The sequence below is a fragment of the Typopeltis vanoorti genome, chromosome 15 (assembly GCF_054136105.1).
Source record: "Typopeltis vanoorti isolate ZY-2024b chromosome 15, IOZ_Tvanoo_1.0, whole genome shotgun sequence".
NCBI classification, from domain to species: domain Eukaryota; kingdom Metazoa; phylum Arthropoda; class Arachnida; order Uropygi; family Thelyphonidae; genus Typopeltis; species Typopeltis vanoorti.
The window spans coordinates 34857858-34872051 of record NC_143563.1 but is presented as its reverse complement, the minus strand read 5'-3'; the positions used below and the strand labels follow the sequence as shown (position 1 = coordinate 34872051).

The 14194-nt window shown below is 35.4% G+C and overlaps 1 protein-coding gene across 1 annotated transcript in view; it reads left to right on the top strand.

Annotated features, from left to right (window-relative positions):
- The window catches only part of LOC150098596 (chitin deacetylase 1-like), a 42666-nt gene that overhangs the window by 12429 nt on the left and 16043 nt on the right, over positions 1-14194 (top strand). The window contains exon 2 of the mRNA XM_090405841.1: positions 12800-13039. Coding sequence (XP_090261967.1) covers positions 12800-13039 — 240 coding nt within the window. The remainder of the gene's footprint in view (positions 1-12799; positions 13040-14194) is intronic.

Genomic DNA, 14194 nt, shown 5'->3' with positions numbered 1-14194 from the left:
TCATCTTTATAATAACATCTTTAATAAAATCCTTCAAAGATGTCTAGAAAATTTTCTATTAATTTCTGATAGAAACTTGATATTACTTGTGCTCCACTTCTCTACATTATTCCTAAGCTTCCTAAATGAAGAAGCAGTTGTGGTCACGCCCTAATTCTTGTATTCATTCCCAGATGTTCATATCAAGCTCAGGTTATTGCTCTGTGCTAGCGTCACCACTATGTCCCAATATTGCGAGGACGACGAGATATTTTCCCTTCGAAGACCTGGGTTAGAATGACTCTTATAAGGGTTGGAGGACCTTTATTGAAATTTAGACGGTTATAATATTCCATCCCGTAGAAAAAAAAATTGAACCGGTTGGAAACTACATGCAATTAATGGACATAATATAGGAACCATTGCTGTAATTTAAACTAATCCAAATCAATCAGTAGAAACTAGCAGTTAGGATTCCATGTACTACAACTACTACTGTCCTGGTTTGTTCTGCGTTCATCCGGCAGATGAACGCAGAACAAAAAAGAATTTAAGGTTGAGTTTGTGTGGCCACTGCAATGTTCAGATGGTATTTTGTTCAAATCACTTTTTTATAACCATTGCTTTGTGATATGAAGAGATCGTGTTCGGAAGAGCAAGAACCACTGAGTTACCAAAATGTCACAATGGCCGACCAGGTTAGTCGAGTAAACAGCGCCTCTATTCTTTAATCTACAAACCGTGGCGTTTGGGAATATCTTCAGGTGTTCGACTATTTTCACAGCTGTGTGTGTGTGTGTGTGTGTGTGTGTGTGTGTGTGTGTGTGTGTGTGTGTGTGTGTGTGTGTGTGTGTGTGTGTGTGTGTGTGTGTGTGGTCCAGCAATTCGCTTATCGGAAATTTGGAGTGGTTTGAGAAATTACTATGTGTAATCTTTAAAGCAAGGTTCTCTAAGTCTACGCCACCGTGATAGAGATTTACGATATGTAGTGGGTAGGATGTTGATAAAAATTTAAAAATAAAAAGAAACCACTAATACCAAATGTGTTAGGGATATGTTTCTGAATGAAAACTAGAGCACCTGGAGCAAAACCAACCATAGTGCTGAAAGAAAATAAAAATAAACCTAAGGTAATCATTCCTATAGTCATGCGATAAGCGTAACACGAGATTGACCACTATTATTATAATTAACCTACAGTTCACCAATAACAATTTATACACTTTTCTTCTTCTTCTTCCCTTCAGGTATTAGGCCCAGTGGCCTGTTACAGGGCATCCTTAGCCCTTCTAAACCTTACCCGTATAAGGCGGCTAGCCCTATACCTCCCGGTGTGTTCACGGGGCAGGTTTGCCTGCTTGCGGGAGGAAAAACCCCAGATAAACTAGGGAGAAAAACCCTGCAGTCCATGCCCAAGACCGGCTAACTTGGCTATATCTGAGAAAGATCCTTAAGCTTCTCACGTCAGCGACGGGAATCGAGCCCCAGGACACTCCTTTCCCAGGCATATGGTTGCGAAGCGCATAGCGACTCGGCTAACCGCGCGGACCATTTTTCTTAAAATTACCTAAATATATACTATCTCTATTTGTTTTAACTCTCTTCTTCGCTAACTTTTATTATACTAGTTGAGCCTGGTTCGGCCTAGTGCAGTCGTGTTGTCTAGCCTATATATTCTCTGAACCACCTTATAAACTGCAATTAAGTTCACCCCCTATTAGATAAATAAAGTCAAACAAATTATTACAGCTAACCAACCGTTAGCTGTATTTTATAAATATCATCACGCACATTTTTTACACATATTTTGATATTTCACGCCTTTGTGGTATGATAAGTATGTGAAATCTTACAATTGATATTTATATTTAATATCAGTTGTTAATGGCATACTGAAAATCGCTCGCTAAATATTCATAGTTTTTTTTTTCTTTTCTTTCTTTCTAATATATTATTTTAAGCAACACTTTAAGCTAAATCTTCTCATTTTAAGTACATTATCATTAATGTAACTTTGATTAAAAAGAATACAGATAGCAAATCATTGAGTTTTAATTACTAAACAAAAGAGGGAGCAATTTCTCATAAATCATAACTGTCTAATTTTATATCGTTCTTAAGGGATAATACACGCAGGTAAGCGGAAGAAATGTATTATTAGTAACTTTGAAACAATTTTTGAAAGTAATATAACTGGATATTCCTCATGAACGAACTGTAATGCGTCATGCTTGATTTTATTTTCTTCTGGTTGAGATTAAAAAAAAAAAGAAGTGAAAAATCCGTTATTCCTGGTGGAAACGATTCGACTAAAATACATAAAACAGCAAAACAACACAAGATAATTAGCAACCGTCCTTTGGCATAAGTAGCACAAGGTTTCATAAATACCAGTTAGAAGTGAGTATACGTATAAATCGTATTGTGAAATGCTAACTTAAAGAAAAATTTTTTAAAAAAATTTAAGCGCTGAATAGGAAAAAAAAAACGATTTTTTCGCTGTGTAATTCAGCGATATCGCTTTCAGACAAAATAAACGTTTGTGTTACTGTCGTAGCGTTGGCGCCGTATAATGTATGTCCGTCAGCCTGTTGCTAAGGTGTAAACAGGATTTTTAGGGGTACGTGCTAAATTTTATCTATCTAGTCTAGCTATTTATTTATCTATAAATCCATCTAGCTGTTTATTTATTATGTAAATAAACATCTATATAGAAACTCAACAACATTCCGCGACTGTTTTAAGAAAGTTTATTGTACTAGGCATAAATATAGTTATACTCGCTATCGTGGGTCCTATGCTGCCCTTAGACTCACACTTCGCCCTATAGACGTTTGAAACTGAAATCTTCCTGAATACGTTGGTTAATCTTTATTCCAGGAATGTTTTATGTCTGTATTCACAGGGAAAGTTTGCGTGTTTTGAGGGATGAAAAACCCGAATTTTCTGAAGGAAAAAAACACTCTACCCCGTATAACACTGGCTAACTCACTATTTGATTGAAGGTTCTAATTAAAGCTTTCTCACGTCATTGACGGCACTCGAACTCGGGTCTTTCCAACCAAAAGGCTCGTCTGAACCAACTGAGCTACGAATCTGGGTAAAATATTAAAAAAATAATAATAATAAAATTGTGCTATATACTATATATAATCCTCTTTGTGCTATATACTATCATTTTTCTCATGCTTACAAGAAAACAACTACTCTATTCGAAAAATAAAATAAAACACACACGCAATTTACAGAGATAATGCACTTGCCTCATAGTCTTTGTTGCTTCTGTCGTAAATCCAAAACCAGCTAACCAACTTAAGAAAGAGTTGCTTGCTTTAATCAGTATGTGTGCTATCTTCTTTCTCCTGACCAATTTGTAGAAGAAAAAATTGAAAGTTTTAGAGCAGGGCTTCTCAAATGGAGATCCGCGGGTCACTTCCAATCCTCTAGGTTGCTTGAAACTGGTCTGCCAATTAGTAGCTGAACAGCATGATAACTGGAAAAAATTAGTACTTTTAAATATGAATTTTCGTTTTCACATGTTATTTTGCATTTGTCACCAAGCTGAGAACAACTAAGTTGTAGTAATTTACCAATAGAACGTAGCACCTCTCTCTCTCTCTCTCTCTGCCATACCGAAAATCGCTCGCTTCATCGGAGCTGATATCTTCATGGTTGCCAATATAGCTATTTTATAATTAATGTAAATGCATGAAATATAACTATTTTTCAACTCTAGAACAGCTCTTTAAAAAAATGGAAATTCGTTTTAGAATCCTTGAATGTATCATTTACGCTTTTAAAAATAATTTGTTCTTATAAATGAAACAATGAATTTGGGGATGCCATATAGTAAGTCCTTATAGTCCTTAAAAGGACTGGCTTAAAGGGGCGAAGCAAGAATGCTTTTTATCTTCCCCGTTATCTGTAGAGTACAGTGTAGGGATAAGGTGTTATTATTGAGCTATTAAAGCTCTGATCATGGCAGGAGGGTAACAGCAATAGCCAAGCCTCAGTTAGAACTTCATTGGCTACAGCATTGCCATCCATTACCCTCCAAGGGTATTGATCACCGCATCTCACGGTCGATTAACTCTTATCATAGTAAGCCGTGACAGAGTTCGAGGGTATACTAATTTTATTTACGATTTCATGCGGTGTATGCAATTTAATTACGTACTTCTTTTATTCTTTTTGTATTTTTTTTATTATTTTTATCCTAAAATGTCGCTTTAATTTTTTTTTTCTTTTATTTTTTATTAACTTGTACATTTTATCCTAAAGTGTCAGTTCTCTCACTAACTGACATTTGGTCTGTCAGAGAGTCTACAGTCAACGTTAGTGATCTTTATTTAATTTTATTGAGAATCTGTGCTTTAGCGGAACTTCTCCACCAAAATTTGAGACCAGCTACTTAGCCACAATTAAAAATATATATTAAAGAACTAATTGCATCCTTGATAGACTTAGAAACTTAGGATTTCTCAAATAAAAGGTGTGTATCCAAAAGACCCCTTCCCCGTCCCATTTAAGCTAAAATGAATTTTTATTTTTCCTTTTAAAGCCAATCAATAAATAAAATAAACCCTTTGAAACCCATACGGCCCTTTACTATAGCGACTCCAAACAATCAAAAATTATTACTTTTCCTATGTGACGGCTTCACATTCCTAAAAATGAAAAATTCTAAGGATAACTGTTAAAGTTTATGTTGGATCTCGACTGTTTCTGTACCTCATCCTTCAAGCACGTGTTTGGTTACATGAGACATAGATGTGAATTGGACTTCGAACAATGTGACTAACCATTGCAATTGGTGTCTTGTTGCTCGTATCTTCTATAGTAGCTCAGTGTGTCATCCTCATACAATATACAATTAAACATGTCACAGGGAGAACAAGCTTGACTGTGATTATGGTGAGGTCGTGAAACTGCATGTGTGCCAGTAGTAACGTCACAAAAAAAAGGGGGAAAAAAGTCCAATCCAGTACAGTTCCGGGGACCAGAGTCAACGTTCTTCTGTTGACAAGTGGAATTAGGTAAATGGGCTGTTTACAATCTTGAGTGCTTCGGAGTGGACATTGGACAACACTGCTGTTAATGGTGAGTCTCAGACAAAGTATATTTAAAAATAACAGCAGTGATAACAAGCCAGTGAATAGTGGCTACAAAAGCTTAGTGGATGTCGTTGTTCTTATGAACAAGTTTCCTTTGCTTTCCCAGTTCGGCGCACCTTGGTCAAGAACAGGTTTCTTAGCAAGTTTTGTCGACGACCTAAATCCTTGGTTTTCCTGTCTTGGATGGTAATCGCGAAATTGGCGAGATTCCAGGCTGAGCACTGTTTCAGTGGAATCAAACCGGTTCCATTAGCTATCTCCATCCCGTCTAACACTATATAGAAGAAAAGAAAGTAGGTCAGTGTGCACGCAGTATTTTTTCTTTAAACCAGTTCCGGAAATCTGTATTTTGTTGATGCTGGGGATAGTTGACTGTCAGTTAGGCACCAGCGCTTTCCGAAAGAAGTGAACAGTAAACCAAGATGGCAAAAGAAACGTAAATATTATTCGTAGTCTAAACACCACATCTAAATTCAGAGTACAGAGAAAAATAAATAAATAAATAAACATTAAAATAATAAAATGTGTATTATTATACTTGTTTTTATATATAAAGAAAAATAAATAAACATTAAAATGATATATATATATATATATATATTGTCACACAGAATAGTAATTTTTCACTATCCCCCAACCACCAGGGAGCGCTGCACACAATATGGAAACGAAGAAAGAACAAGGTTTAGTTGTTAATTACTTCAGCTGCCAACGTTAACTGCGGAATTCCTTAATAATAATAAATTATACTGCATATTCATTATTTATTATTACATGACACCTCCAAGGAGTCGTCCAAAGACTCATCGTAAGAGGGCACTTTTCTCACTAAACGCAAATCGCCGTCTTCCTTACTTAATCCTCGAATTTATTTAATTTTGGTCTTTCTTAATTCGGGTAGGTTCATAAGTTAAAATATCCGCAAAGAATTCTAATTTCTTACAAGAGAATATGCATACACGATAAAGAAAATAATAACAATAATAAATATTTACAGTTACGTATTAAAATCTAAACTTATTCTAAGGAGAGTCGCTTACTGAGATTGGAACTGGGTCAGTGCTTTGGCGCCTTCTTTAAATATGTGTCTGTATTTAAACCATTCCCCCCCCCCCCATTTTGTAGCTCAGACTCAAAGTGGCTGGTGGCTAAAATGATAAGAATTTTTTTATGTTGTTCTTTGTCTGTTAAACACGATATAAATATTCAGAAAACAGTCGCAATCTCATATAAATTAATACAAATCGAATATAATGTAATGTTATTATGAACTTCCACTTGACTGATGCCATGAGTACTGTTGCAGTCTACTTCGGGTAACTGCCATTCATGATATATGTATATATAGAAATTTATTTAATTATATAATATATAAAATTATATAAAAAATTATATAAAAATTAATTTATATATATATATATATATATATATATATATATATATATATAAATTAACCTGCGGTAATGTACAAACTTAGACCACCCACCGTAATGTGGAGGAGGTGGAAGAGATGAAGGATTAAGGGATTGTGGTAGATAGAGAGTTGAAATTTCGTGAACGTTTTGCTAAAATTGTGAGGACAACACAGCGGATTATGGGAATGATACGGAGAACGCTGATATGTACTCGTAAAAGTAAGGATGTTTCTATTCTATTGTACAAGACTTTGATCAGACCCCCATACGAATTACTGTGCACAGATTTGGTCGTAAAGTTTTCAAAAGGATGATGAGAAGTTGGAGAGGGTCCAGAGATCATTGACTAAGATCGTATCTGGAATATGAGGACAGATTGAGAGAATGCAAATTACAGAACCTAGTGGATAGAAGGAAGAGGCGAGACATGATGGAGACATAAGTTGATAAGGGGTAATTATCAGATTAGCATGGATGAGATTTTTCATAGAACGAAAGGCCATCCATGGAAGCTGGGTGTGAGCAAGAGAGTTAGGAGTAGATTTTTTGCATGGAGAGTGATGGGTGATTGGAATGCATTGCCTGAGTGTGGTGAGTGCAGGACAGTAAATGCATTTAAGTCGATGTGATGAGCTATGCATGTATGAGTCTCTTGACTCCGTGAAGATCTGTTGATAATAATAATTATTATTATCAACAAACCTCTATGAAGTCAAGAGACTCATCGTGGGACCTCCCGCAATGATACTAGTGGTGGAGGTGGGCAGTAGATGGAGTTGGTGTAGGTGATGATGGTAGTAGCAGTTCGCTGTAGTTGGATGGAGTGGTGGTGGTTCAGATGGAGAGTTGTAGAGTAGGGGCCCTCCCTCGATGAGTCTTTGGACTCCTTGGAGATGTCACGTAATAATAATAATAATAATAATAAATGGACACGCATGTGTGTGTGTGTGTGTGTGTGTGTGTGTGTGTGTGTGTGTGTGTGTGTGTGTGTGTGTGTGTGTGTGTGTGTGTGTGTGTGTGTGCATATTCATTTAAGGTTTACAGCATTCACAGGAAGCAATGAGCGCTGTATATACAAATATCTGATAACCCAGCACCTTAGCGACCTGACAAAATGAATCTTCCATGTTTGAAAAAAATAAAGTATAAAATATTTAACCTTAATTTTGGTTAAGGTTAAATATTTTATACTTTATTTTTTTTTCAAACATGGAAGATTCTTTTTGTCAGGTCGCTAAGGTGCTGGGTTATCAGATATTTGTATACTCGTTTTAATGTAATTAATAGGAATTAATAGGTACTGGGGAAAAAATCGTATTTATAAACCTATGATCACTATTTTGAAGCAAAGAAAACAGTTTGCTTTTTTTATAAATGTGCCCTGTTTCTTATTCTTAGAGAGAATAAGACCGAGGAAATATCATTTCTTCAATAAGATCGAAGTTTCAAGAAAGCGATAACAGTGTTATTACACAACCTGTCACAAATATCCTCCGATGCGCTGCTATCATTAAAAGACATGATCACTATTTCGCATTTTATTATACAGTACATCCTATACCATTTACTAAAATAAAGAGCCAAAGGTTTTATTTCGGCGATGCAAAATTATTTTATTCATACTTTAAGAAAATTATTTAAATACATAATTTTGACTTACAGAAATAAAGATTTTTATCTACGAGTCCTTGTTTTTTAAATTTGATTTTGATCCTGAAACCTGACGCCCTATGGTTTATCAGAAACTCCCAGATTCACAGAGAAGTCAACATTCCCTACATCACATCCCTCCTCCATGACCTAGCAGTAAAGTTCTTCATCAAGACAAATAATCATCCGAACCAGCTGATCAAGCAAGCTTCAGACTACAATGAAGCAGAATTCTGCAAATACAAAAGACCAAAGTCAATTCTATGCTCAGCTGAACACAGCTAATCTCACTGCCCTTTCAGGGCGAGCTTAAAGCTCAATAATTCTCCACTCAAAGACCTTTCCTTCTCAGATAAACGGAATATGAAAAGCATTTATGCTTCACCCATCAAACCAGTATCGTTCTGCGTATATAAATTAAGTGGATATTGAGAGTTTTTGCTCTCTTGGGTCTCTGACGAAAACCAATGAGTTTGAAACAGCTGTCAGACTGATGAAACCTATCAACATGGACCAATAGAAGGCAATATACGGGCCCTTTTAGCGTTCGTGCTTTTCCTATTAGGTTCGGCTAGGGCAACTCGAAGTATGGTGGCTCCGAGTTGCCCTAGCCTCGCAAGCTCTCTAGTGAAATTTCGCACGAAACTTATAGTTTCCGTATTCGGCTTTGAAATGATGTTGGATTTAATATCCACTTAATTTATATAATCCTATACCATATTATATTAATTACTTCATATTAATAATATTGTATGAGGTAATGATTGTTATTATTACATGACACCGCTAAGTAGTCCAAGTGTTGATCCTCCATCGACACATAATGTCACTAAACACGAACGCCATCTGCCGTCACTAATGGAATTTTTGTATGTAAATTACGTGGATTTTACGAAGAATGAAAAACCATAGTTTCCGGAGGATGGGGGGAACCCTTCCACCTCTTATGTGATCAGCTAACTCACTTCAACTCAAAAGCCTATATAAGGATCCCTCTTATCACGACAAACCGAGAAAGCAGAAGGAGGTGCTTAAGACCATGAGGCGAGGTAATGTGCGTTACCCACGTTGCTAACATTGGCATTCTATTATCACCAGATACAATATATTGTGCTGCCATCTTGTGTAAGTATGTGGAATGTTTGTTTTTTTATGATTGAAGAAAATTGCCAATGAGGATTCCAGGTAGAATCGAAAAAATTTTTAACGGATCATAAATATCGATTGTTATTTTGTAGTCAAGTATACCAATTTTTTTTTTTTTTCGCTGCAATTTTAAAAGCTTTGAAAGTGATTATGGACTTTTGTGAATACAACTATCCACATAAGTTGCTTTGTATTTTTAGCCAATCTTGATATGGAAAAAGTCAAATTTTTCATCCAAAATCTCATGGTTTCATCAAAACATGCAGTCCTGCTGTGGAATACATGCTGTTAATGAATGTAATGGCCTCATAGCCTTCTGACATGCAGTCCAATCAAATCTAACCAAATCAGCCTTAGCATTGCATTACCTAAAAAACATACTTAGAGGCAAGTATACAGGTCCATACATTCACTGTGAATTCTTGTGATTAATGGTTTTACTGGCTCAACTGTTTCTGAGAGTTAATGTTTCGGAAAACTGACATTAGGATTGCAGAAACTGTTATTATTATTATTATTCAAAAGAATTCTAATTATTATTATTATGTGACACTTACAAGGAGTCTAAAGACTCATCTCACACACGTGCATACACTTTCCAGGAGCCTGTGTAGCTCAGTAAAAGTGGTGTTTAACCTCCCCAAAGAAAGAGCATCAAGAGTTCAATTCTAGCTGCAGAATAGAGGAACTTTTTCTAAGTCTTTGGCACAGGAAAGCAAGTTTTTTTTCTCCCTGAAACTTGGGTTTTTCCTCCCATAAATTCAAGAAAATCGACTGTAGAACCCACACTGCTTTCAGACATTAAAAATATTGTGTTAGGGATAGGTACCATGAGATGGCAGCACTTGTTGAGCCATCTCTTCACTGTAATGCTGCTTAATTAGTGATAGCCTTGAGCCAGCTATCTCTGATTGGTCTACCAGTGGAGATTTAACTGCCTTCCTCAGTCTCCAAAAGTTACATAGGGCTAAAATGGCTTCGCTACTCCCCACATGGGAATAAAAGGCATTTGCTAATTTTTTTTTAAGAACTTTATAACTTTCATCATGTTGGAGGCTTAATGGATTTTTTACAACACTCAAAAAGAATTAAAATAGTGGTTGGGCTCAGTATTGTTTATTATTTGTGTATATGTTACATTAACTGTTTTTGTAATCCCCGTAGATGTCCTAGTGACTAGGATGAAATATAGGAAGTATTAAATTCTATTTTAATTCTTTTTGAGTGTTGTAAAAAATCCATTAAGCCTCCAACATGATGTCCTCACAGCACTTAAGCCTCTACACACGAATTTATAACTTTCAGTATGATTTACCTGCCAGGTAAAAATTAAAAATATTTGGCCATCTTGGTAGAAAAAAATTCCCACACTATAATAAAATATGCTAATAAAATAAAGCATAAAATTCTTTTTTTGTAGTGTACAGTATATTACAAACAGAAACATGCATAAATAACATTCCATGTAGATCTGTTTTAGAAGTGGTCTAACAATGATCCTCTTAGATACATATTACAACAACTATTTTTTTGCATACAGTTACTAGTCTTCTCAGTATAATGCACAAAGTACATTTTATCTGCCACAGTCAAGAGACTGGGAGCCTCCATAACTCATTTGGTATACACGAAGCCTTTTGATTGGAAATACCTAGGTTCAAATTCCATGTTTGATGCAAGGAATCTTTATCAGGGCTTTTTCAATTAAAGGTTAGTAAGTCTCATATGGTGGTGAAGGATTTTCCCTCCTGGAATCTCAGGTTTTTCAATCCTTACAACAGGCAAACTAGCCCTGTGAACACACACACACACATCTACAGACTTCAAATACTTACTCTTAAAGGGATGCAACATAGGAATGACAAGCCACCTGTATTAAATTATCTAAAACCACTAATTAGGAGACTCAACCCATCTAAGGACAGATGTAGAATTAGATGGATGAGTCAACAGACTGTACAAAGCAGGTAATAAGGTCACTGTTTTGCATGAAAGAAGTGACAAGTTTCCTCTTCTTTTTCATGGTAATGACAGAAGTTTAAAATTATTTTATTATAATTTCTTTAATTCTTCAGTAAAAAAAACTGAGTGGTTTGTATCACATTCCTTGTATCTGGAGAGTTGCCATAGCATGGCAACTCCCCGGATTTAGTCATACATCGATTTCGCATCATAATTGGTGAGATCTGGCCAAAATCTGTACTCCTGCCATGACATGTAATTTAACTGTTTCAGAATGTCCAGGCAACTTCTGGCTTGACTACTCAAGCTGTTTTTTTTTTTTTTTTTTTTTTTTCCTCTCTCTCTCTCTGTATACATGTAGGAACAACAACCAGAAAAGTTCAGATAAGTGAACAAATATCAATATGTGAATTTCAAAGAAATTTAATGCTATCTGAATTTTGGCAATATTAATCTATTATAAGCAGAAATACATTAGTCACAGTGGTCTAACAATGATTCCCCTCATTTTCTACAATGAACTTTTGTGGATTCTTTGAGACCCTGAGAATTCTTAGGGTTCCCAGTCTTCATTAGACTTTAGGTAGTTTTGTAGCTTGCTAGTTATTCTTGTATTCAGCATAATTTTTTTTGCACACTTCTCCAGCCCTTTGTAAATTAAATACTAAGGGATAGTTAAATTATTTTCATTACCAATCATTATTATTGTCACATAATTTAAACTTTAATGGTCATGTAGTATTGTGTAGAGTTGTCTCCCACAATACTCTTAGACCCCGATGAGGAATAAAAATAATATTTTGCATCATGAGGAGAATTGAACCTAGGTATTTTTTAACCAAAGGACACATGTCCCATTGTTCTTCCAACTGAATTAGGGCAGTGATACTGTTAAGTGTTAATTTTTTTTTTAAATATTATTATTATTATTTTTTTTGAAGTTACATTTTGTTGAATAATATATACATAGAGAGAATTTTCTGGTATCCTCTCTTTTTCTTGCTACCATATGACAGTAAATTATTGGTTAAAAACTATAAGAGGACTCAGCTTGTTTTAACATTTTAATAGTTAAAAAACTGCTTATGTAAATTATTTTTTTAATTTCCAATATTATATAATTAAACTTACTGAGGAAATAAAATGTTGAGTGCAGCTTAAATACAATAATTTTGGATGTAGCTTCACCAGATATAGTTGCCTACTCATTGAGATAACTCGATGGGCAGGTAACTTTGTATCCAGGGAAGCTCCATCCAAATATGAATACAATTTTTATACCATTGCTGATAAAACATTCTTAACATACGGTGTACACATACAAATAGGGATTTAGTTTAGTTGTGTGTTTGCATAGAAATTTCATAGAATAAACCTTATCCATTTAAACCCATATTTATACTCAGTTGCTAAATGCATATGAAATTGCTTTAGACTATGATGATTACCTCTTTTACAACTTAATATTAATGTATGTATAATACTTTTAATGTTGGAAATATAATATTAAATATGGCATCTTTGTCCTTACAGCTTGGTCAGCATCTGTTGTTAAACGCCAAGCTTTAGATACACAAAATGATGCTGAATTATGCAAAGGGAGGTCTCCAAGTGAATATTTCAGATTGACTGCTGATGAAGACTGTCGTGATGTAGTCCGTTGTTCCGTGCAAGGTCTTCTGGCTCTTCGATGTCCATCTGGTCTTGCATTTGATATTGAAAAACAAACATGTGATTGGAAAGCCAATGTCAAGAACTGCGAACAACTAGAAAGTAAGTAATTTTCATACAGGATAGGATAAAGTCATGTAGGATCTGCTTATTAACATTTTTGATTTATACAGCATGTTACTGGATTCACTAAATGCTGACAATTGTTTTATGTAGTTAATTTCATTAAGTACACATTTGTTATCATGATCATTGAATCTGTGTGGATTTAAGCAAGTTAAGCTATAGGCCTACCTTTGTGTAGTGTTGTCACAATCCTGCTGGAGGTGAACCAAGAAAGCTTCCCCCCCCCCCATTTGTGGTGATTTTTATGATATATATAAAAGTGCAGAATGAATTTATATTATATTCTGTTTTAAAATTTACAAAATGAATATCGAAACCTGCCATTTAGTGAACATAGCACGTGAAGATGTTATTATGGTAGATACATGTATTTTTGGAGTTAGTTAAAGAAGAAAAAAGAACTTTGGCCAAAAGTGATCTGGCCACCAACCTTGAAAAATTAAGAAACTGTGAAAAAAAAAATGTGAAAAATTTACTTTCAAAATTTTAAGCGCCTCTGTAGCGCAATTGGAAGAACGACGGTACATTACGCCCTTCGATTGGAATAGGCCTAAGTTCGATTCTCGTCGCGATGGGAGGAATCTTTATCTGCACGATTTCAATCGAAGGTGAGTTAGCTGATGTCATACAGAGGTAGCAGGGTTTTTTCTCCCGGAAACTCGGGTTTTTCATCCTGCAAACAGACAAATCGGCCCTTCAGAACACATGCAATTTACAGACAAAAAAAAAAAAAAAATACTAGTGGTTGCTGGTAGATGGAGATGATTTGTAGTAGAGGTTCGGTGTAGTGGTTGAGACAGCGGTAGGTGTCCTCCCGCGATGAGTCTTCGGACTCCTTGGAGGTGTCAGGAATAATAATAATAATAAAATGCCTAGTGATGTATTGTAAGCAATATAGCAAAAGGGTTAAAATTTTCCATAGAAGCATGCGACTCAGTTTTATTATTATCAGTGCTCCAAGGACTCAAAAAAACTCACTGGCTTCTGCATTTAGGATACTGGCAATTTTAAAGGGAAAATAAATTGATTAATAACTGATTAAGAACTCTGAAGTGCAACTTTACTTCTTGCACTGGCTAGGAACAGCTCCATCATATTACAAGGGTGGTCTGAATAGTTCTCAGCCTCGAC